The sequence below is a fragment of the Apteryx rowi genome, unplaced genomic scaffold (assembly GCF_003343035.1).
Source record: "Apteryx rowi isolate R43461 unplaced genomic scaffold, aptRow1 scaffold_27, whole genome shotgun sequence".
Taxonomy (NCBI): domain Eukaryota; kingdom Metazoa; phylum Chordata; class Aves; order Apterygiformes; family Apterygidae; genus Apteryx; species Apteryx rowi.
In genome coordinates, this window is record NW_020449085.1 from 251,300 (window position 1) to 273,333 (window position 22,034).

A 22,034-nucleotide genomic window follows, 5' to 3' on the forward strand; every position below is an offset into this window, starting at 1 on the left:
TCTGTGAGTCTTTCTTTTTTTTTCTTTCTTTCTTTTCCATGAAGCTTTTCAGATTTGTCATGGCTTTGCCTTTTAATAGAAATGATGCTTTCTACTCCCTGCAGTGTTTTCTGACAGTTCCCTGATGGGAATTGCATAGCGGAGTGTCCTAGAGCTGTTGGGTGGAATAGTGACAGTGGAGAAAACCGAATTGGCCCTAAGCGGTGTTACGTTTTTGCCAGATTTGGGGGCTTCTGGCACAGGTTTCTCCTCTGGTTGCCAGCTGGTGCTTAAGTCTGCCTGACTTGGTTTAGTCTGTCAGGGCTACGTGGGCACACGCTACGTTAAAAGCTTCACTGGGCTACGCAGACATGCCCTCGGGTACAGTTTCGTGCCGTCTCTGATCTAATCAGCCCTGTAGCCTTCTTTAAACGTAGCTGAACAAAGGATGCAGTTAAATTACCTGATTTGATAATCCGTAATGAGCCATTTGCTGCAGTTCATGCATAACGTAGAGCTAGGAGTAGAGGAGTAATTTTGCATAGGCTTATTCATGACGGAAGAGAGTTTCACAAGTCCGGAGGGTAGGTATCTACTACCGCTATACTGCTGCTTAGGAATTAGGTAACATACATCCTGGTAGCTCACTAAGCTGCTCCTGGACTTTGGAGGAATCCAGAAGAGTTAAGGTATCTGTGAAAGGGAGCGAAGGTTTGAGAGCTGTTGAAACTGGGACTATGTGTCCACCTAGAAAAGCTTTAGGTATCAAGTAAATGATGCTGCTTTGGCAAAACTGTATTCCTAATAAGCGTCACCCTTCTAAAGGCAGGCAAAAAATGGGATTTCACAGAGGGTATAAAAACAGGGAGAGAAAGAGTCTTTGTGTTATTTCTAACGTGAGGCTACCAAGAAGTATCTTTAAATGTAGTATAGCACATGTGGCATGTAGTCTTCAAAAGTTCAGATTTGGTGTGGTCAAAAGAAATTTTTCAGAAGAGTCTGATGCATCTTTGGTAGGGAAGGCTACCACATTTCAACACTGCACCACATTCAGCGTTAACAGAGTTTTGAGCTGGGGGATAGTTGGGTTTTTCTGGTCTTTTTAGTTGAGTTGCGGGGGGAAGCAGCGTTAAGAAAAGTACTTTCCTGCTCAAAGGCTTTACTGCTAAGACAAAAGCAGTGACTAAGCAGAACGTTTTCTGAGCTAAGAGGTGAAAGGTTTTGTTTTCCTTTTTTAGGGGGAAAAAAAAAAATTAAACCACAGAGGCCCCGGTTTAAGAATGGAATACAGTCATCTGATATGGCTAGTTATAAAAGTACTTTGGTTTGTTCTGGAAAAAGCCATCAAGCAGTGTAGCCGCAGAGTTTTGTAGCATCGGGGTGGAAGGTGCTGGGGCTTTCTCTAAAACTCAAAGTTTTCTAGGATGAATTGGGGGGGGGGGAGGGGAAGCCGGCACGGAATAAATAACTAATGTGACCTTTCTTTCATCAGACATGTCAAGTGTGCCAGATGATGCTACCTAACCAGTGCAGTTACTGTGCTCATCAAAGAATCCATGCTCACAAGTCTCCCTACTGCTGCCCGGAGTGCGGAGCAGTGTGCCGGTCTGCCTATTTCCAAACCCACGTCAAGGAGAACTGCCTGCATTACTCCCGCAAAGTCGGATTCAGGTTGGTGCTGCTCCAAAAGGTCTGAGAACGCAAGAACAAACGGGAAGCTCATGTAGATCTTGGGAAGCATGCGTGCCTTTCGGTGGAAGCTAAAGAGAGGATGCAACATGGGATGGACATGTTTTTCTGTGTGGCAAAACATGTTTGAAACTGGGAAATACTAAATGAGCTTAAGAGGAGATATCTCAGACCAGAAATGATTTTGAGCCGGCTTTAAGTTGAGAGATGTTTGCCTGTTTGTGTTAACTTCACATTGCAGACAATCGTCTCAGAGTTGATATTTACAGGAAAAGTTTGCAGATCATAATCCTCTAAATCTCTTTCCAGTTTGAACTTATGTTTATGTCAGTCATAATGGACTGAGGGATGTGTGCCTTCACAGATAGGGCATAGATTATTTTCTTTCATGACCCTAAAAATCTCCAAACTCTTGCCAAGGTCCGACACAAATGGAAGAAGGCTTCTAAGGTTTCGGATGCGGTGGTGTGTGTGTGCATGTGTTGTCCTTTCCTCAACTGAATTGATTGCTTTAATAAAATACATGATTACATTTCTCTACAAACCTTGCCTGCCTTATGTGTTTAGATCACCACAGGTGCAGTACTGCTCTTGTGGTAAGGTATAGATGATTTGCCTGGGAGATGAACAGTGGACATGGGGACCTTTTAAGAGTCCTTAAAGTCCTGTTATTTTTCTCTGATTACTATTAAATACTTAACTCTGAAATTTAAAATGAATAGGGCAATATCTGCTGTTGGACTTGCTCTTGTAGACTGTCTGCAAATTCAAGAAGCCTCCCCTGTGTGGTTTATTCTAAAATCACATTTAAGTTTTCAAGGGCTTTTTCTTTCAACCATGAAGAAGCAAATATTAAACTGATTGAGTTTAATTATATACAGATTTTTTTTTAATATGGGGTCTGATTGCAGGGGGGGCATAACCTACGACAAAATTAAGTCCATTGCAAATTAAATGGCTGTGATACCGATGCTGCTGGAAAATGAATTAATTTGAGAGAAGAAGGAATGCTGGGAAAAAAAAGGTTTTCCCCTAGAGGGAAAAATGCGAGTAGGAGTAGCTGTCAGATACCTAACCACAGTGTTGATACAGGTGTTTGTATTGCACTGGCACCTGAGAATCCCAATAGCAGATATAGCTTCACTATGCTGAGCATTGTATAGGTGCCGCTTGCACAGCATCGCCGTCTCCGAAAACACCTTGGTTGACAATGTGTCACCCTGGCCTAAGCTGCATTATATAGGAAGCTCGGTCTTCTGGCGATGATGCAGTGTAAGTCCTTTCTCCTCTCTTTCCAGTTGATGGGCTCCCAGTTTACAGCAGAGGTTGGTGCTGATTCTTAAGTGTATGACCTTGCATTTTTAAAAAAATATTATTCATTCCAGATGTATTACAGTAATATCTTTATGATGGCCTAATCCTTGTCAGTAATGCTAGCTTTCATCCATCTGCAGATGTCATTAGTGAGTATCTGCTTTCTGTGCCAAGGTCATTAATGAAGACCTGAAGCAAGACAGAGCTCAAGAATGATACTTAGGGAATTCTTTAGCTTCAACTAGCTTCTTTAGAAGTTAAATTTCTTTAAGTTCTCTCTAATTCTCATCCGTTCAAACTCACCTGTGGGAGCTGAATCCACCAGACAGGTGAAAGTCTGCATCTATGCCTTCCTTGTTATTCTTCCTCTCTGTGCTGTGGAGTTGGTATCATTGCCGTTGTTGAAAACAGATGAAATATTTCAGTTTTAGAACCAGATCTAGATAATCCATGGCATCTACCCTGTTGTCACGTAGTGACTTTAGTACTTCCCTTTTACTTTTGTTTCTTGCAGAAGTGAAAAGCCTAGGAGTTCTTTTAAATCCTTCCCAGGATCAGCTTTTGCTGCTTCTCACCATATCCCTGTATTTCTTGAATTTCTGAGTTTGGTTTTGTTTTTCTGATTAGTCCATGTTCTGTTTCCTTTTCTGCTAACATCCCAATTCACCCAATTAAGTTTGGAGTAGGATTGTTTTAATTTGGTTTAGTCATAGCTAGTGATTACATTGAAGATGAGGGGAAAGGTCTTATTCAGAAATTAAAATGAACAAGCCTATTCTGAATGCTGCTTTCCACATGATTCCAAATGTCGCCTCCCCACCCTTTTCCGAGTAACTCCAGCACCTTCCAGCTGTCCCCGCTGACGTGGCGCTGCATGGCATTCGTTTCCCTGCTCGGTGCTGTCCAGAGAGTTCAGGGGCCAGAACATAAAAGCATAAGAAAGAAATATTTAGAGGGTTAACACAACATCTTGTGGCTTTATCTGTTCTTGTGGGATTCTTTCCAAGACGTTTACCCTATCCCTCCTTGCCCTGAAGCTATCCTGATATCTTCTCCTGTGAATTATTCCCCTGTGCTTGGGATATGTTTTCTGGATGATAATCAGAATTTGTTATTTACAGAAATTACGTGGCAAGCCTCTGAGATCCTCCATCCGCTTTGCTCCACTAATGAGTTTACTTTATCAAAGTTTGTCCTTTTGGCACCGGGGTTCTTGGTTATGAAGAGGCTTTTGTTTAACTTCCATTTACTGTGAATTAGATCAGCTTGACCCAGAGTTGGGAGTTATTTCATCGCTAATTCTGTATAAGATCATTAGTGCTTACCAAAACCAAACATAATGCAGAACCATCTCTTGTTAATTCAGTGAGAGTTTGTTGAAGAATCCGGTCAGATATTCCTGGATGTAATGGCTAGACCTTATTGTCAGAATCAGTGTTTGTTCTTCCATTTATACTTGGGAATTTAGTCTCCCGTAATGACACAATTCCTGGGTGTTACTATAATAGAAGTCTCTTTCTGTGTCTCATATGACTGAGGGCCTGGCTTGAAGGCAGAACTATCCAAGCAGAATATTTTCATGCTTTTCGGAAGACAACGACAGCTGTTGATGTCACTGATTTTCTTTCTAAATTTAAGAAAATAGCATTTCTGTGTGTATTTAGGGGGAAAGGGTTTGGCTAGCTTGGGCTGGCCTCTGCACCATTTGAAGTCTTTTTGAAATACAGCTTCAAAGCACAAAGTCGTTCCCTAAACTCTGTCGGAAGGCTCATTTGGATGGAGGGATAATCTAGTGGCTTGTTTGTTTTTGATACAGGTTGGCGCTCTTCCAGTTGCTAGATAGCTGGGGTCCCATCTGGGACAGAGCTAGTGGTGTACTGTCTGCCACAGTGCTGCTGAGCGCTCAAACGCTAGTAGTGCTGCTAGTGAACAGGAAACCTCAGAATTAAGAAAAAATGGTATTTAACCCTGGGCTGCAGTTTGGCTCACTGAATGGAATTAGCCCTCATTTGTCTCTTGCGTCCTCCTAGTGGAAGCACTGTCCCCTCCCGTGGACCAGCCAAGCTCCTCATGGGAGAGCTCATTCATTATAATGATCAATATGTGCTGCGCTGGCTTAAACAGGGATCTGTTGTTAGTCATTTTGTTTGAATCTAGTTAGGAGCAGTCACTAGAGCCGCTTTGGTCCCCAGGCGGACTAGGTGCTCCTGTTTGGCCCACTCACGGTGGGAAACTCTTCAGCTGGCATGGCCCAAGCCAGGCAAGGCCAGGTATCTCTGTCCTCATGTGCCCTTGTAGTGTTTGTTTGTGGCTTCCTTAATAAGCTAAACAGTCAGGTGGATGTTTGGAAAGGATATTAAAGCTAAATATAGTACAGCTGTCGCTTGTTGCTGTCTTGGGGAGTATCAGTTGAGGCCTGTCCCGAAAGTGTTTTGAGAGGAGTGGCAGGCTGGAATGGCTGGATGACCATAGTTACCCTCCTGGGCCTGAGTCTTCGGTTTTGGCTGCAGAGAGGAGTCCTTTGGCTCCATACACAACCTCTGCAAGCACTTCTTCCTCTCTTTCCTCCAGGAACGCCCCCCTAGCTGCCAGACCAAGCACTACTCAGTCAAACACCTGTATCTTCAAGATTTTAATGAGCTTAATCAATTTCTTGGATGTTTCTGGTTTTAGTATGTTTGCTGTTTCTGTCATTATTTGCTGGTGCTTAGTGTGCTTAGTGAGAGGAGCAATTGTATGGGTTACTGAATATTTCCCAGCTGAATATTCTCTGTTGCTCATTTTGGTTTTGGTTTGTACTGGGGGAATAACTGCCATTTGTGCTGCCTATTACTACCTGGAGATATCATCAGGTACTTTTACTTTTTGAGTTCTTCACTTGTACTTATGACTGAATTGGTTTTCACAGATGCAGGGATTGCATTTTTGCCAAACTGCATCTCCTTTTATTCTTTTCGGGTTGTTTTAAGCTCTGAAGGCTTCTTTTATAGTTTTGTTTGATTGTTGCTAACATGTAGTTGTGAGATATGTCCAGCTTTTGAATTCCTGTATTGTATTCCTCCTTGCCTCTTCCATGTTGCTACTGAAGAGACTAAATGAGGACCCACCGTAGCCTGGTGCTTCCCACTGTGGTGCTTTCCAGTTGTGTGTGTTTGTTGGAAGCAATATTGTATAGATAATTCAGCTCTCTTTTTTTATACATCTTCCAGGTGCATCCATTGTGGAGTTGTCTTTATGACCCTAGCCATGCTGAAAGTGCACATTCATGAGAAACACTGCGAAGTCTTCCACAAGTGTTCTTTTTGTCCAATGGCCTTCAAGTCAGCAGACAGCACCACTGCTCACATGACTAGCCAGCACCCAACAGAGCCTCACAAGACTACTCAGTAAGTATTTTGTAATTATCTGTAGGTTCTTACCCTTTGCTGGGTAGCTCCAGAATTCCCCATTTCTGTCCCTTTTTTTTTATTATTATTATTATTATTGGTTTCTGTCTTTGTGGCAGAAGAAGAGCTGTTGCTTTGTCTACTGACGGGAGTTCATCCCTAACTGTGGCCCGCTCTCCTCAATATGAACACGGTCTTCTCGGGTAGGAGGAGAAGGGTCCAGGTATACAAAAAAAGGGTCTTGACCATCGCCCCTTTGTCCAGCAGGAACCAGAGTGGCACCTCTTGGTAAATGACTCCGGGGTAGCTGTTGCATCTGGCACTCAAAAAGAAGAGGAGGGTTATGCCATGCAGCATTGCACCAGAAAATCACTAGAGAAAACCTCCTTTTCCACTCCATAGCTTTCCCTTCCAAGCCTTGAGCTAGGGCTGAAAATGTGTGCCTTAAGGCAGGGGCTGTGGAAAGGTCAGACTAGAAGTAATATGTAGCTAGAGTACTTTGAATCTGCTCCCATCTGTCTGCACTTACCTACACACATGTAGGTAGTTCTGCATATACATATAAGCATACTTATTTTTGGAAAACTGTGGTAGGTGCCTGAGGCATTCTGTGGTTCTTCCCAATTGAGTTAATGGTTCAGTGGACCATGTGGGTGTGTGTTGACAATACACTGAGAGTGCGGAGCTCATCAGAAGTGCATCCCTTCCTGACATTAAGTTGCTGAGATAACTTTTTCCACTGTCATCTTGAGATAACTAATGAAGAGAGAGTGAGTTTACTTTTTTTTAATTGTTCCAGGGTGATCTACAAATGCTCTTGCGAGACTGTCTTTAACAAGAAGAAACTGCTGCAAGAGCACTTTCAGCAGAATGCCAACAAGTTGTTAGTGGGAGTGTTTAAGTGCCCACAGTGTCAGCTGGTGTATATGCAGAAACAGCAGTTAATGCAGCACGTTAAGGTAGGTAACTTCCACCAGCTTACTGATATGAGGTCTTATTTTCTGAGTTCTCAGAGAGTTTGCAGCAACTATGTGAGGGAATGGTTTGAAGAAGTGGAAAGTTCTAATTAGTCAACACATTAGTGGAAAAATAGATTACAAAAACTTCCAGTACTGTGGAAACATCAGTGGAGAGCATTTTGTGTTAGTTGGTAATAGTACAGGCAATTACTCTCATCTATAGGTAATTTAACCTAATGAAAAAGCTAGTTTCCTACAGGTAGACCTTTCTGATTGTTAACTGTTCTATATTAAACCAAAGGAAGTGATTAAATTTGGAGGATTGGGGGGAGCTTTACCTTTGCTGGGAAGGCAGGGGGAAGAGTTTGCCACCCATGGTATTACTCAATTTATATAATGAAAGGTAAATTTTCTCTGGCCGTCTTGTAGCTGCCTCTGAGAGAGGCTGTGCAGCATTTGAAGCCCTGCTTCCCGAACTGCTCTGCTTGCCAGCAGAAGCATATCAGATCACAAGAGGGGAATGAGAGGGGTGGCAGGAGCAATTGCTGTAGAGGTGCTAGCTTTTGGGAGGTGGGACCTCCTGCCTTGCGCATCCATGCTGGCACTGGTCCGTGGCAGGCCCAGCACAGCACAGGGTGCTCCAGAAGGTGATTTGAAGATTGATAGTTGTGTGTGGGCTAAAAAACTTGGTGGGACTAGTGATACGGAAAGCACCCCAAGCCTGTCCTTCCTCAGTAGTAGCTCATATTCCAGGAAGCACTGCAGTAATTTCACTACCATTTGTAGCACTTTTATATGTATGAAAAGCCTGTTATTTTCCATTTGCTGGTGGTCTATAGTGGGATGCGTGTGAGGACTTGTAGATTTGATTATACCGTGAATGTGCGAGCGCCACATTTATTGTTTTAGCGGGTATGTTTCTATGTACAGTATCCAACAACACTGCTGTGGAAATCCTCTTGGAAGACTTCCTGGTGGCATTCTGAAAAAAGAGCTTGCAAAGTCTTACTTCCCTTTGATTAGAAAGAATAGTGACATAATTTTTTAAATCAGTGATTTTATTTTGTTTATACTTGCACTTTAAAAAGCAAGAAGATTCGTTAGCACACTCCCAAAGAGAAAACCATTCAAAACGGCTTCTTTGCCTGCTCCTCCCATGCCTTTAACTTGCAAATCTGGGAATGCTTTGCATGCGTTAATGAATTAAAATATGAAGCCCTCCTATGAAGCTGATGATTACTAATCTTCCCATATTATAGCAGGGAAAATAGAGCTGAGATTAAGGCCGGGACTTTCAAAGAGGCGTTCAAACCCAATGCTAATAAATGGGCTTGAGGTACACAACTTGTTGCAGATCATTTGCAAATTGCAGCCCCAAGGACTTGCCTGCAGCAGTCTGTGCCCATCACTCTGACACCTTGACTGCAAAACTTTTGTCTTTTAACCACGAGGCCACATTTGGCCATCATTGGGTCTTTGAGACTGTAATTGAAGAAGGCTTTTTGTCTGTCGCAGGGTAGCAGTTGCACTAGACAATCTCTTTTCCCTATCAGATTGGGCTCCTTCATGCAATATAGAATTCACAGTAGGTGCTCTCTGATTTATGCCCACATAAAAGGTAAAGAAACCTTGTGCCTTCATGTCTTTCCTGACTTTCGGTTGTTAAAGCGTAAGAGTAGGAGTTAGAAGGTCTGGTTTCCGTTATTGACTCTGCAGTGAAGTCAGTTCACTTTTCCGTGCTGCTTTTTTTTCTTTTTTTTTTTCCTTCTTCCTGTGGTGTAATAGCAGGAGGAATGGAATAATGGGTATTAATGTATTCTTTGCCCATAAACTACTCTCGGGCTTTCCACAAGGGGAGAAATGTGAAGTGTTCATATTACCCTAAATAACTAGTGATGCCGTGGGACAGCTGTCATTCCCCTGTGACTGCATGAAGCAGCTCCTGCAGACACCAGCTGGATCAGGTGCAAAGCAGAGGAGACCTTGTGTTTTGAAGTTTCTGCTTGGTGTCCAACCCAAGGAAAGACTTTCAAAGGCCTGGGGCTTTCGTGTATTGAAACTTTACCCGTTATTAATTACTGTGCACAATTAAACCTCTAAATTATCCTTTTGTGTGGATGAACTGTTGTTGTTCCTAGGGGAGTTTCTTGAGGTTTCATTGGTATGTTGCTCTTTTATTTGCTTTTGCTTTCCCACAGCTCTTCATTTCTGGATTATTTTCTTTATGTTCAATTTTTTTTGTTAAAATAACTTTTGGGGGGACTTTGGATTTTGACCTGTTGAATGACCGAGAAGCCTGCAGACATATTCCTTATAAGGCTGGTTTCTGGCTTAATACTTGCTTTTATTTGTAAAAGAGCAAAGTTTTGAACTGTGAAAATGTATGTAGCAATAGGAGCTGTGGAACTGTAGAAAGTAGGGTTGGAGAAACTGTGAGAGGTTGTCTTTTCTCTTCCCTTGAGCAAAGATCAAGCAGCTTTGGAGCCCCCAAGAAAAGAGCAAACATTTCATTCGGAGCTTACCAGAGCAATGTCTTTTTAGAGTTTAGGCTCTTGAAATAAAGATAATTAACATTTCTCTTTTATTACATCTTCTCTTTTTAACCAGAGTTCTCAGAGCTCATCCAAAATGTTAAACAGACAGCACCAAGGAGCTGCTGTTGTCATGCAGGAAACATAAATAAGAGCTTCGTGTTTCTGTGGGAAAATCTCTTGTCAGGCAAAGCTTTATAGCCAGTTTCATGGGGAAACAGGAAGATATACAGGAGCAAGTCATGAACGTATTGTCAGGGGAGGGGCTTAGATTATTTATTTAAATAATAAATGTTATAATACACCTCAATTTATAAACATATATAAATTATGTATAAATGTCATGTTTGATTCAATTATTATTATTATTATCCAGGGTGTTCATGGAGTCCCCCAAAATCCTGAGGAGCTCTCAAACTTTCGACAGAAGTCTGAGAAAGCATCAAGGAACCAGGTTCAAACCTCACCAAAGGAGCTGTCAGTAGCCAACGGGACTTCCCACTCCCCTCTGCCGAGGAAGGACATGAGGGTGGAACACAATTCCGAATCAAAGTCCAGGCTGAGAAGAACTGGTTGGACTTGTAAGGAATGTTCACAATGGATCCCCGATCGGGAAACCTATGTGTCCCACATGAAGAGAAGTCATGGAAGGGTAAGGACACAAATGAAACACTTCAGCTGCATAACAAGATCCTTTTAGTAAAAGAATCCAATAATCGTTAATATTTTGTGCAAAAAGAAACTGAGAATCTGTTTGTCAGCTCAGTGAGGAGTGTGAGGAGGGCCAGAATGAAATAATGAGATAGCATGTTGTAAGCCTGCTTTCTGTCCTTGATAGTATATCCAACAACCTGCGTACCTCATCCTTTTTTGCTGTTCCTTCTCCCACTGCATCTAGTGTCAGGCTTCGTCATCTGCTCATTTGGGTAAGTGGATGGAAAGTTGCATCTTCTCCAGCTGCTGGTTTAACAGTCAGCAGCACCAGGATTTCTTCTGGGTGTTCTTAAGTTGTATTTACAGTTTCCTTCAGCAGATCCTCTTCCTCCAGTGTGGCAATGGTAGCGATGATACAAACCTACCACATGAGCCAGTGCAGCATAGCATGGACTGTATTCTGAGTAAAACGTAACTGGAAGTAAAGTTGTAGTTACGGTAAAAAATGGTCTAAACAAACTGAACACAAAGTTAAGGAAGGAAATGCAATTCCTCTAAACAGTGTATTGTTTGCTGAATATCACAGGACATCTAACTGGGGAAGATTCTTGTAATGGACACATGCAGTGAGCAGAGCTCTCATTATAGGAAGTGTAAATCTCAATTTTGTTGGTTTTATACGGCTCAAGCCTTGTGTTGCTTTGACCTAGTTCTGTCAAGCTAATCCTTACTCACTGGCAGAACATAGGCCAAGATGTCGTGTGCAGCCAGATTTCTTAGTACTTTGGCATCAGGACTTCTCATTTGATGCACTGAGTCACTCCTGTTTTGAGTCCCATGAGCAGAGGCTGTGGAAATCTGGATCATCATCTTTGATTCCTTCTAGCTTGAACTGGGGATTGCGGGATTGTGCACTTGATAAATGTCAAGAGGAAAAGATTGGGGCATGGTGGGAGTGCTGGATTTTCCCATTTGACTTCTACAGGAGTAGGAAATTTGCCAAATAGTTAAGTTTAGTACATACATTCATTCATTAAAAAAGTCCAAGAAGACTTGAATGGAATGCATGCAGATTATACCAAGGAGCGTAATTTCAGACAGATGTAGGAAAAGGAGAATGTTAGTTCCAGGGCAGAGTTACATTCGGGAGACATAGAAATAAATGGGTAACAAGTGGGACTGTGTGATGCTCTTTAACATCCTACTTTTTTATTATGCTGAAATACAAGGAAAGAGAAGGGTAAGTGGACTTGTACTTCACGCTGGGGCCCTGCCTTATTTTGGGGGAGAGGAAGGGACCTTCCGCCTGCTCTCAGCAAGGCAGAGATGGTGTCTGATATTGTCTGCTCCTTTTTCTCTGTTTGGTTCCTGCCAAAAAGACTGGCAGGAACCCAAGGAGCAGAAAGTTTCTCAGAGATTCTGCAAAAATTAGGTCTGGAGATAGTTTTGTGGCTGCTGAATTAATTCCACAGGGTCCTATAGTGAAGTGAACCCACAGCAGGAGCAACTAATGCAATTGCTATTAAGGAAAAAAAAAAAAAAAAAAAGGAGGCATGTGCTTTAACTTGTCCTGATTTCTAGAAAACCAGTGCTGAGATTAGCCAACTGTTGGGCTGTGTATATGTGAGACCCCAAAATCTTGATGATCTCTATCAGTGGAAGAGGGATTTTTTTGCAACTGAGAGGTAAGGTCCAGAGGAACAGCATGGGTATGTTAGAATCCAGTCAGTGTCTTCTGTCTCCTTGTTATTAAAAGATGTTTCTGTTCTTCTGCTAGTCTATGAAGAGATATCCCTGTCGACAGTGTGAACGCTCATTTAATGCCTCTAACAGTCTGCGTAGACACATCCGCAATAATCACGACACAGCAAAGAAAGTTTACACTTGCTGGTAAGTACTGAATGCCGCTCTTCAAATTTGTTTTCAACAACAAGCTAAACTTTCACGTTTGGAAGCCCTTTGTAATAGATCGTGTCTGCTCCTATCTACTCCAGGCTATAAATTACTGAGGGAGAGTGAGACGAAGAATATGTTAAACATGAGAGACTTGGTGGCTAAAATAAGTCCTTGGTTTTGGCTGCAAAATGCCCTTTGAAAACTTAGGGTAAGGTCTGATTTGAGATCTGCAGGTGCAAAATGAGAATTATATTGCACACTCTCATGAAATGGCCAATGAAATACCGGGCCAATCTTACATTGTTTCGTAGTTTGTGTAGTTGTGCATCACTCTTGTGCCTTCCCCATGAAAAAAATGGTGCAAAAATGGTGCAAAAGGTGTATAAAACACTAACGAATCAGGACACTACATCTTGCCACCAGTCTTTACACAGGCACAGCTGACTGCACAAGTTGCAGGATGGTGGAGAATTAAGCCTGCTGGATTTGCTTGGGAAGATGCACCTCAAAGTTGGAAAATGGATTTGGAGAATTCCAATGAGCTATGTAAATCAGCAGTGAGTGAAAATCATTGCTGATGAGCATATTTTAGCTGTGAATGCAGTCCCATTTCAGGAAAAAGCCCAATGCTTACAAAACTGCCTCCACAACTATTGTGTTCATGTCTATTGTAATAGCATAAGTCATACACCAAGCAATTACGCTGACCTGATTACTGTCTCATTCTGAGACATTCTTCTGAAAAAGAATTAAAGCACATTTCTGCTTGGAGGGAAGTTTTCTGTGACATAGGTTGTGGGATTAGTTGTTTAACTAAAATTTTGGTTCAATGCAAGTGTTTCTAAGAGTGCGCTATCACTTTACTTGCACTTAAAATTACTAAAACCCTATTTTGAAGAGTACCTCCCTCATGTACTTTATTTCTCTGGACAGCATAGTGAGCCACAATAGCTTTCAGTAAGTGGCGGAAGTACTGGCAACACCATTAAGGCCTGATAGGAATAAGTTCCCTATGCATTTTTGAGCCAGGACTTCTAATCTTTCCATTTCTTTGTACTGAGTTGTGACTTGGCACCGCTGGAGAAGATGAAACATTGGCTCCCAGTATGTTTTGTTCTGTGTTAAGTTTGTGGGCAATGGTTTATGGAGTTACATGCACCTGGTTTGTATAAATCTGTTTTCTGGCTCGCTTGTTTTCCAAGTGGAATGTATTGGAATGAGTGTAATGCCTAGCTGTGACGAAGGATTTGTAAGGAAAGGCGTAATAACCTGGGACTTGCCAGCCTACCGTATGCATTAGCTTGTACAGACCCAGGAGTTCAGTTTTTCTATTGCTTTTCAGAACAGCAGGCAGTTGTGGATGCAAAGCTTCACCCGAGCGCCCAAGGTCATGCCATATTTACAGTAGGGAAGACCCAGCTACACATTCAAGTGAACTGCAGTTGTATTTAATTCTCAAGCTTGTAATTGCCCCTTCTCAAAATGCACTGATGAAGTCTTAATTGGATAGTGGTTGTGTTCTCCTTCCTCATAGCAGTGACAGACTTACTGAGGTCAAGGCACCCTTCAGATTAAACCTCTTCCTTGAAATAATTGTCCCAGCACCTCCAACAGCTTCTCTTTGGGGGTGAGGTCTTCTATTTGGTCTTCCTTTTGTCAGCTGCTTGACTTTGGTGTGTCTTGATATTCAGCCTCTGTGGTTGTGCTCCTCCCTATTTACATACCCCATCTTTGATTGCCCTCAGGGTCACCTCCAGCCATCTTCCTACCTGTGTGCATTAGAACCGGGGAAAGCCTCTACAATGGTAGATGGGGATGACTTTTTGTCCATCTGGTCTTTTCCTAAATCCTGTTTTCGATCACAGCCCCTGTTTTCTGAACTGGTTCAATCCCTTTTAGTTTGTCCAGAGTGCTGTTCTAAAAATCACCTTTGTTATTGCCCCTCACACATCCTCTCATCTCTTTGAATTCCTCCTCTGGCTCCTTCCCATGCTCTTTCCTTGGGTTCTGATATCTGTTTTTCTTCCTCCCACCAGGCCTTGCAGTGAGTTTTTAGTGCCTTGACTTCATGTCAGCCTCTCTACTCCTGGATTTCCATGTGAAGTATGGAAGTATGAGTAAACTTTTCATTGATCTGATAGCTGAGTATTTCTTGCAACACCAGCATGCTGTCTTGTAGGTCACCTCCCTCTTGCTTTAACATTTCAAGCTGTGAGATTTTTTTCCCCCTTTTCCCCCTGCCCTGCTTAGGTCTCTGCCTTCTGTTAACTTTGTAGGGAGAAATTAGTGATGGAGGATTTGCCTGAACACCCTTCTGCCAAGCTTGCCACTGGAATAATTAGGTTAGGAAAGCATCTTTCCCTGCTCACCTGGGAAGGATTCCAAATTAGAGCAAATTGCAAAATAATCTGGTGGGGGGGGGGTTTTCATAATTCATTTGGTTATTGTTATTGGAACTTGCTGTTATTTTCCAAGTCTTAAGTACAAACTGTCTAGAACACTTGATTTTAGAAATGTTTATTTTTGATAAATACTACTTAATAGGCTCTCTTATTGCCTCTGTGAGGGAGAAAAATCCCATCATTATTAAATATTGATTTGTCATCCAAGTGGTTTCAGTTAAAAAACAGAAATATTCAGTGAGCATGTCTGCATTTTCACATCATTACTGACTGTTGTTTAATTTCCATCTAGAAAAGAAGCTAGAAGATCAGTAGGGAACTTCTCTCCTCTTAAAAAATTTCTTTATTGCCCAGAGATTCTTCATCCTCTAGCTATTGCTTTTCATCCCTTGCTGCCTACATTTCAATTGTAATTTATGTGCTTCACAGAAGTCTAGTATTGCTTTCCTCATTTCTCAGGTTGATGCATAGCTGACAGACCTTCCCCACGTCATGCTGGCAGTCAGCAGAAGAGCTCGAAGTCAATCTTGGGTTTCACAGCTCCTAATAGAGTCCACTATGGACTTGCCCATGCTACAGGGATTTTTTTTTAATGTGGCTGCAAGACCTGATGCTTATTTCCAGTAAACCTCAGTCATCATGGAGGGAAGGTCAGCGGATGGCACTGCCTGTTCACATCTCCTTTTGAAATTTCAGCCATGGTCTCGGGCAGCCGTTGAGTTCTACCAAGTTTTAACACGTATACATATGAGCTATGCATTTGCAAGTGCTTCTGACTACATTATTGTTATCAAAGCTGCAAGTTTAGCAGTGTTATAAGAACTTTGCATATTATGATAAATGTGGTCTGTGGATGGGATACTACACCGGTGCTTGGGACAGCTGGGTGCCAAACCTGGGTCTGCTGGAAGCCGCCCCAGTGTCACACAAGTCACGAGGTCCCTCTGTGTGCTGGTTTCTCATCTGAGAGTAACTTTTCTCCCGAGCTTTTTCCATCTTGACTATTTATCTTGTGTTTGTATAGCATGTGTCACAGTGGGCCTGATCTCCGCTAGTCCCTCTATTTATTTGCTAGTGTACTGTAAATAAGTGCCCTACTTTCATTCTCATTCATGCTTACTGTGGTAAACTCTAAACTGTTGTTGATTTCCATTAGGGATAATGTTTTATTATTAAAACAGCAATTTGCTGCATATTTTGGTAATCTTAATAGTACATTACTCACCAGCTTCTGTCTGCAATGACATCTATTGGTTTGACACTTAACCAAGAGCTGTTTGTATGGAAATGAACAGTTGGGCTTCTCCTCTAATATTTTTCCTCCTTTTGTATTTCCAAGGTACTGCACAGATGAAAACCAGACATTTCCTCAGCCATTCATGCTGGAGAATCACATCAGCCTCATGCACGGCATCAAAAACCCAGACTTATCCCAGATGGCCAAAGCAAAAGTTCCAGAGAGAGACACAGCAGAAGTAACTGATACATTTTCATTGAAAAATAAATATACCTGGCGAGTAGCTGTTCACTTAGGGTGTTGTGTTGAGCTGCAGCCTTGCAGCAGTAAAGTCCTCTCATCCATATGGCAGATTTCCTTCCTCTTCTCTAAACTCCACCCAGTTTGTTTCGTTCTGACAGTGTCGTGATCAAAAGTGAAAGTGCAGCTGAGCTGTGGCAGCACCAGGGCAATGTATCTTGCATTTTTCAAGATATTCTTGAACACATGACCCTGTGTTTTATTGGCCTTTTGTCAGTCTACTCTGTAACCAGATCTAATTTGGTTTGTAATTACCCTGATTTTCCTCTGTCATTGTATTCTGTTTCCTTGAGGTACAGTAACCTGCTACATTTTTTCCTCTTCTCCACCTTGTTTTTTCTGTTACTTATGTAAAGATTCCTTTTCTGTTTTAAAATCTTATTAGATCTGCTACATATAAGAACTGTGTTTCTCCTAAGTAGAACGGGGTAAATTTATTCAGCAAATACATTGTTACCATTCAACTAATTTTATTTTGGATTGGTTTGGGGGGAGAGAGGTTGGCTGATTGAGTTTCTTTGCTCCATTTACTTTAAAAACAGAAGTAGGTTTTCCGTATCATTGCTAGTTATCATTCATCTGTACTAGAGTACTGAGGGATCTCAACCGTGACTGACTCCCCACTGTATTTATGCCATATGTTTGTATAGTGCTTACAGGCATAGTGACATGGAAACATCTGGGGCAGCTCAAGAATTCCCTTCCAGGAGCTGTTAGCTGCTTCCACCCAGCAGAGCTGATGTATTCATCAGGCACACCTGGCTAAACTGGGGACAGACAGTAGCTTCATGTGTTTCTGACTGGGTCTGGAAACACAGCCCTAACTGTGCCTTAAACAAAGACGTAGGTAACAAAATCACATGAAATGGCATATGCAAGTGAGTGATCCTCGGGGGAGGAGAAGCACACTGCAGGGTTACAAGACAAAGGGAATGAATTAATGGAGACACCATGAGGAAACAACCTGGGAGTGAAGGGAAAAATGTCCACAGTTAAATCTGAGAAACATTGCCTGGGCTAATTACCATCCCTGTGTCCCTCAGCTGTGACCACTCAGTGGGCTTCTCCTTCTGCTCATCATGTTTTCTTTTTCTGACTTTTTTTTGCCTCCCCCATCAAGTTCAAATTCTCCTTCCCCATCATGTCTCTGTCCGGCCAATCTCTCCCAGGTCTCCCAACTCATGTGGCAGGATAGCAGTTGAAATCCTGCATATTGGGATGAAGATGCAAGTTCTTGGAATAGAGTTTGCAGTAAGCCCTGAGGTGTTTAGGTGCTTGCAGGAAAGACAATGCAACAGGAGTCCCCAGACATGGCTTCATTTTAGTTTGTAACAAAATACCTATGTGTATTTGCCCTCAAATGCCTTTAGATACATGCATGGAATTTAGCAAGCTAAGGTGCTTACTCTTACATGTGCTAGAACAATAAAGTAACTTTTAAATCTTATTTTTAAGGCAAAATCTCCAAAGAGGATGTCAACAGATGAGCTGGGTCAGGCAGAGACCACTGCAGGTTCAGACATGCCGCCAGCCAAAAAACTGAAAGCACACTGGAAATGTGCTAAATGTGGATTTGCAACAGACMTCAGTACTGAATTTCAGGAACACATACCTCAGCACAAGACGGACAGCTCCACGTATCAGTGCTTGTTCTGCGGCTTGTGTTACACTTCTCAGATCTCTCTGAACAGACACCTCTTCATTGTTCATAAAGTAAAAGATGAAGAGGAGGAGGAGGACGACGACGACGACGAAGAGGAGGAGGAGGATGAAGAGGAGGAGCAAGAGGAGGGAGAAGAGGAGAGAGAGAAGTTACAAACAGAGATGAATGAGAATGGACATGAGGGGTATAACGGTGAGATGAACACTACGGTGGAAGAAGAATATCTGAAATGCAAAGAGTGTAAAACTGACTCAACTCTTTGTGAACACAGTCAGACGTGTGGTGTGGAGGGTCCTAATAGCACCTCTCAGAACAATCATTCAAAGTCTCTTAAGACTTAAAACAAAAAAAAACCTTTTGGTTGTTTGGGGTTTTTTGTTTGGGGGGGTTTTTACTCAAAATACTGGGTGGGGATGGGGCAAATCTTTTAAATATTCTGTTGATTTCTTGGGATGGACATTGCTTTCCGTTAACTTCTATTTGTAAGGGAAATTTAAAAGAGAAAAACCCCGCCATTGCATCCTAAGCACTAAATCTCTGCCAGACCAGAGAGGTGAAAAGGGAAAGCAGGGCGAGAATCCTCGCTGGAATTTGTCCATCTCCTGAGGATCAAGGAGCACTTTCTGCAACTGCAGTTTCCTTAAGATGAGCTCTCTTCCTTCGAGTGTGCACTGCCTCAGCCTCTGCCTGGAGCCCCAGCCTTGCCTTCCCTATCTTGCTTTCTTTCTCCTAGTATTTATGACTTATTTTTCTCTTCCCATCCTGCCTTTGTTTTATGCATTTTAATTCATAATGCTGTCTCAGCGAAACACGTTTGTCAGGACTATGCTGGCTGATACGAGATCTTCTACATTACACAGGACAGGTGCAAGCTGTAAGTTGTACTGAAGCTTCACATGGTTTTTTTATTGCCCTTGTAACAGTCTTATTTCCCACAAGGTAATTTAATGAAATGCCATGGATTTGAATCCTCCTCAAAGAGAATTTCGTAGCTACCGTCCTCTTGTGTGAGCAGAGCTCAAAATCACGTGTCACAGATTGACAAGGGCCTGGTCTGCCCCAGGGACTTGTCAGTCATATGTCAATGTAGTCGCACTGCTGGAAGCTATACGGACGGTGGGTGTAGCCAGCTGTAGGCTGGGCCTTGTACTCGGTGGCTTATCCCTGCTCAAAGCTCAGGCAGAACAATGTGGCCAGTGAGTATGGCACCATAAACACTTGTGCCTCTCTGTGCTAGGGATGAGCACTGGAGATTGGATGTCACAGTTCACAAAACAGGAGAACTCCCCTCCCCGTCTCAGTATTGGCTGGAACAAAATAGTCCCCGTACTGTTCACTAACATCAGCTAGGAGCTCTACGACACAAACACCCCTCATCTGCTTTTTTTAAGCTCCTTGCTTAAGAAGCAGATACTAGGATTACAGCGAAGCAAAATCAACCTCGTAGCCCTCTAGCGTATGGCCTGTTCTGCATGTTATCTAGCTAAGCTAGTCTCCTATGGCAGTCAGCAGCAGTGCCTTTCAGTAGCTGAGGAGGTTCCCAACATAGTATCAGACAAGGAGGAGAGTGGTCCCTGGAAAGGGGATTGTAGAACTGAGAAACCGCCATACTGTAATGCTTCAAATACTCTAGCTCCTTTGATAGCTCTTCTCCCATCTTGACTCAGTTTTATGTATTACTTTGGAGACATTTATTTCCATGTAGTCATATTGACTCTCTGTCCATGCTGTTTCCTCACTTGTTCCCCTCAACAAACACATGCTTTTGTGTAATATAATTATCTTCTATACCGTTTTTTTATGTTGAGCCAGAATCCTGCTCGTTATTGTTTACTATGACAATGTTTAAATAATTTAAGAACTATTTATCTTATTGCATTTGAATTGCTCACTTTCTTGTCTCAATGTGTTTTGATACAAACAGTTTGGACTCTTTGTATTTTTTGATACTGTGTACATTAGCCTAGGGAATGTTTTACAAGGTAGCCTATGTAGAGTAACAATAGCAGGGGGCACTCCCAAGCCATCACATATCTATTTAATCTGCAGTGGCATTTGTGCCTTGCTATAATGTTTACTTCAAAGTATTTCAAATAAAAGCATCCAACAATGCCTGATTGGGCTTGGTTCTTGCTAGTTGATGTGGGTGAGCTAGTGCAGAAAATGGACCTACTTCCAGCCACCATTTTCCAAGCATGTCCTGCTACAGCAAAAAATGAAGATAATTTTTTAAGGACCGTAGTATTAAGAGTCCTATGTGGTCTTGCTCATTAGTATTGAGAGTCCTATGTGGTCTTGATCAGTGCTACAAGCCAGGAAACATCCCTGGTAATCCAACAGCTTCATTAAGGCTGTGTGTGGCAGCTTTCTGCTTTCCTCCACAGATGGACGGCAGCCTTTCTGCATGTGGCAAAACCCCACTTGAAGGTTGTGAAGGATAATTTTCTCCTCTGCTACTTAGGCTATTTAGGACTGAGAGTGGCATGAAGGTGAGGGAGCTGCTGAGAAGGACAACATACACATCCTAGGACTCAAGGCCTCCTGTCATAGGAAAAAAGGTGTAGGGGAGCACTCTGGGCTCTTCCACATTATGGATGCTGTAAAATGTGTCCGAAGAAAGCAAAGCCACCTCTGTAAAGCAAAGGACCAGTATAAGTCCTGCTTGGCTTCTGTAGTCTTCTGGTTCAGGCAAAGAGGATGTCATTTATCCACTTAGCTCATACTGGCCTTGAAATAAGGACCTGCAGTTGTGGCTACAGGGGATGCATGTGTGCCATGAGTCTGGTTTGCTGTGCTTTTTATGCCTGGTCCAGTTCCCCTGCTCATCTGTGTTGCTCCTTTGCTAGATCTCTCCTGGATCCATCCCTATACAAAGGAATTGCAGATTTAAGAGCAGCAGGAGGGTTAGACTGCTCCATAGGTAGTATATACAGACCATGCATGGCTAGCTGTGTCCGAGCTGGCGCCATGCCATTCTGGAGGTCTGTGATGTGGCTTTCTGCACCCAGCACACACGGATCATCCAGCTGTGAGAGCACATACACACCAAGCTCCTCTCTTTTTCTGTGGGGTGCAGGAGAAAAACTATTTTTTAATTTGAACAAGGTAATGTATTTCCAGCCTGAAGAAGGAGTCCTGGGGGCCTAGAGGAGGCCTGAGCCATTGTGGCAGTGTCTAAAGCTATGCCTGAAGCAGAGGAAGGTTGCAGGAACTGCATTTGCAACTGCAAGAATCTCAGGGGCTCCGTAGTGTGCTGGTGGCCAGGGATATGTGGATATGTCCCCTGTCACCTTCCCTTCCCCTAGAACAGAGGACATCACTCTCCCTTCAAGAATGGCATGGTGCAGAGCAGCAAAACCTCATCCTCTTCATCCAGCCTCAGGCCCAATGGGCACAGCCTTACTTTTTACTTTTTCTGCAGGATACAAGAGCAAAATGGTGCTGCTTGCTTACTTGCTGAAGGGCAGGCACGGGATTTGGGAATGGGAGCCACGTGCTGAGGAGCCGGCAGGGTCCTCTCCTGCAGACGTTATCAGAGCACCCAAAACCTCTTGCCACCAGAAGGTTAAGAGCACAGAGGCTAGAGGCAGACTGCTGGTGGCTACAGGCGTCTCATGCAGCCAGTGCTCTGCTAGGGCATGTAATGGGCTCGAGCCATGCCATGCCAGGCTGCTCCACAATCTGTCTAGGCAGCAACACGTGGCGAACAAGGTGCACAGCACCCCTTTTCCTTCCTGGTGTGCAACCCAAAAGGCCTTATCTGTACCTGCAAGTGTGACCCTTAAGATGCCAGGGCTGAGGTACAAGGCCTCCTACTAACCATGTTAGCAAGTGGCCAAAGCCATCAATTTGGTGGCCAGGCATGGCCTTTAAATGTTATACAACCACAGGTCCTTTCGAGGCTCAGGTCTGGCTGACCCAAAGGCATGGTCCACCATCATTCTGGCAAGGCCAGGAGCCTCATGGGAATGGGTGTCAGCTGAATGTGCTGTATAAAGACAGCATAACCCTATGCAGATGGGGA

At 43.0% G+C, this 22,034-nt stretch overlaps 1 protein-coding gene across 4 annotated transcripts in view; it reads left to right on the top strand.

Annotated features, from left to right (window-relative positions):
- ZNF592 (zinc finger protein 592) overlaps window positions 1–20,127 on the top strand; it is a 38,416-nt gene extending 18,289 nt beyond the window's left edge. For 2 of the 4 annotated variants that reach the window (XM_026068208.1, XM_026068206.1), the window contains exons 3-9: window positions 1,472–1,650; window positions 6,192–6,368; window positions 7,168–7,327; window positions 10,235–10,510; window positions 12,290–12,402; window positions 16,150–16,285; window positions 17,803–20,127. In XM_026068208.1, coding sequence (XP_025923993.1) covers window positions 1,472–1,650; window positions 6,192–6,368; window positions 7,168–7,327; window positions 10,235–10,510; window positions 12,290–12,402; window positions 16,150–16,285; window positions 17,803–18,351 — 1,590 coding nt within the window. In that variant the 3' untranslated portion in view covers window positions 18,352–20,127. Of the gene's footprint in view, window positions 1–1,471; window positions 1,651–6,191; window positions 6,369–7,167; window positions 7,328–10,234; window positions 10,511–12,093; window positions 12,198–12,289; window positions 12,403–16,149; window positions 16,286–16,997; window positions 17,189–17,802 lie in introns of those variants that run through there. The other 2 variants (XM_026068209.1, XM_026068210.1) reach the window with 2 other exon arrangements.
- The last annotated feature ends 1,907 nt before the right edge of the window (window positions 20,128–22,034 follow it).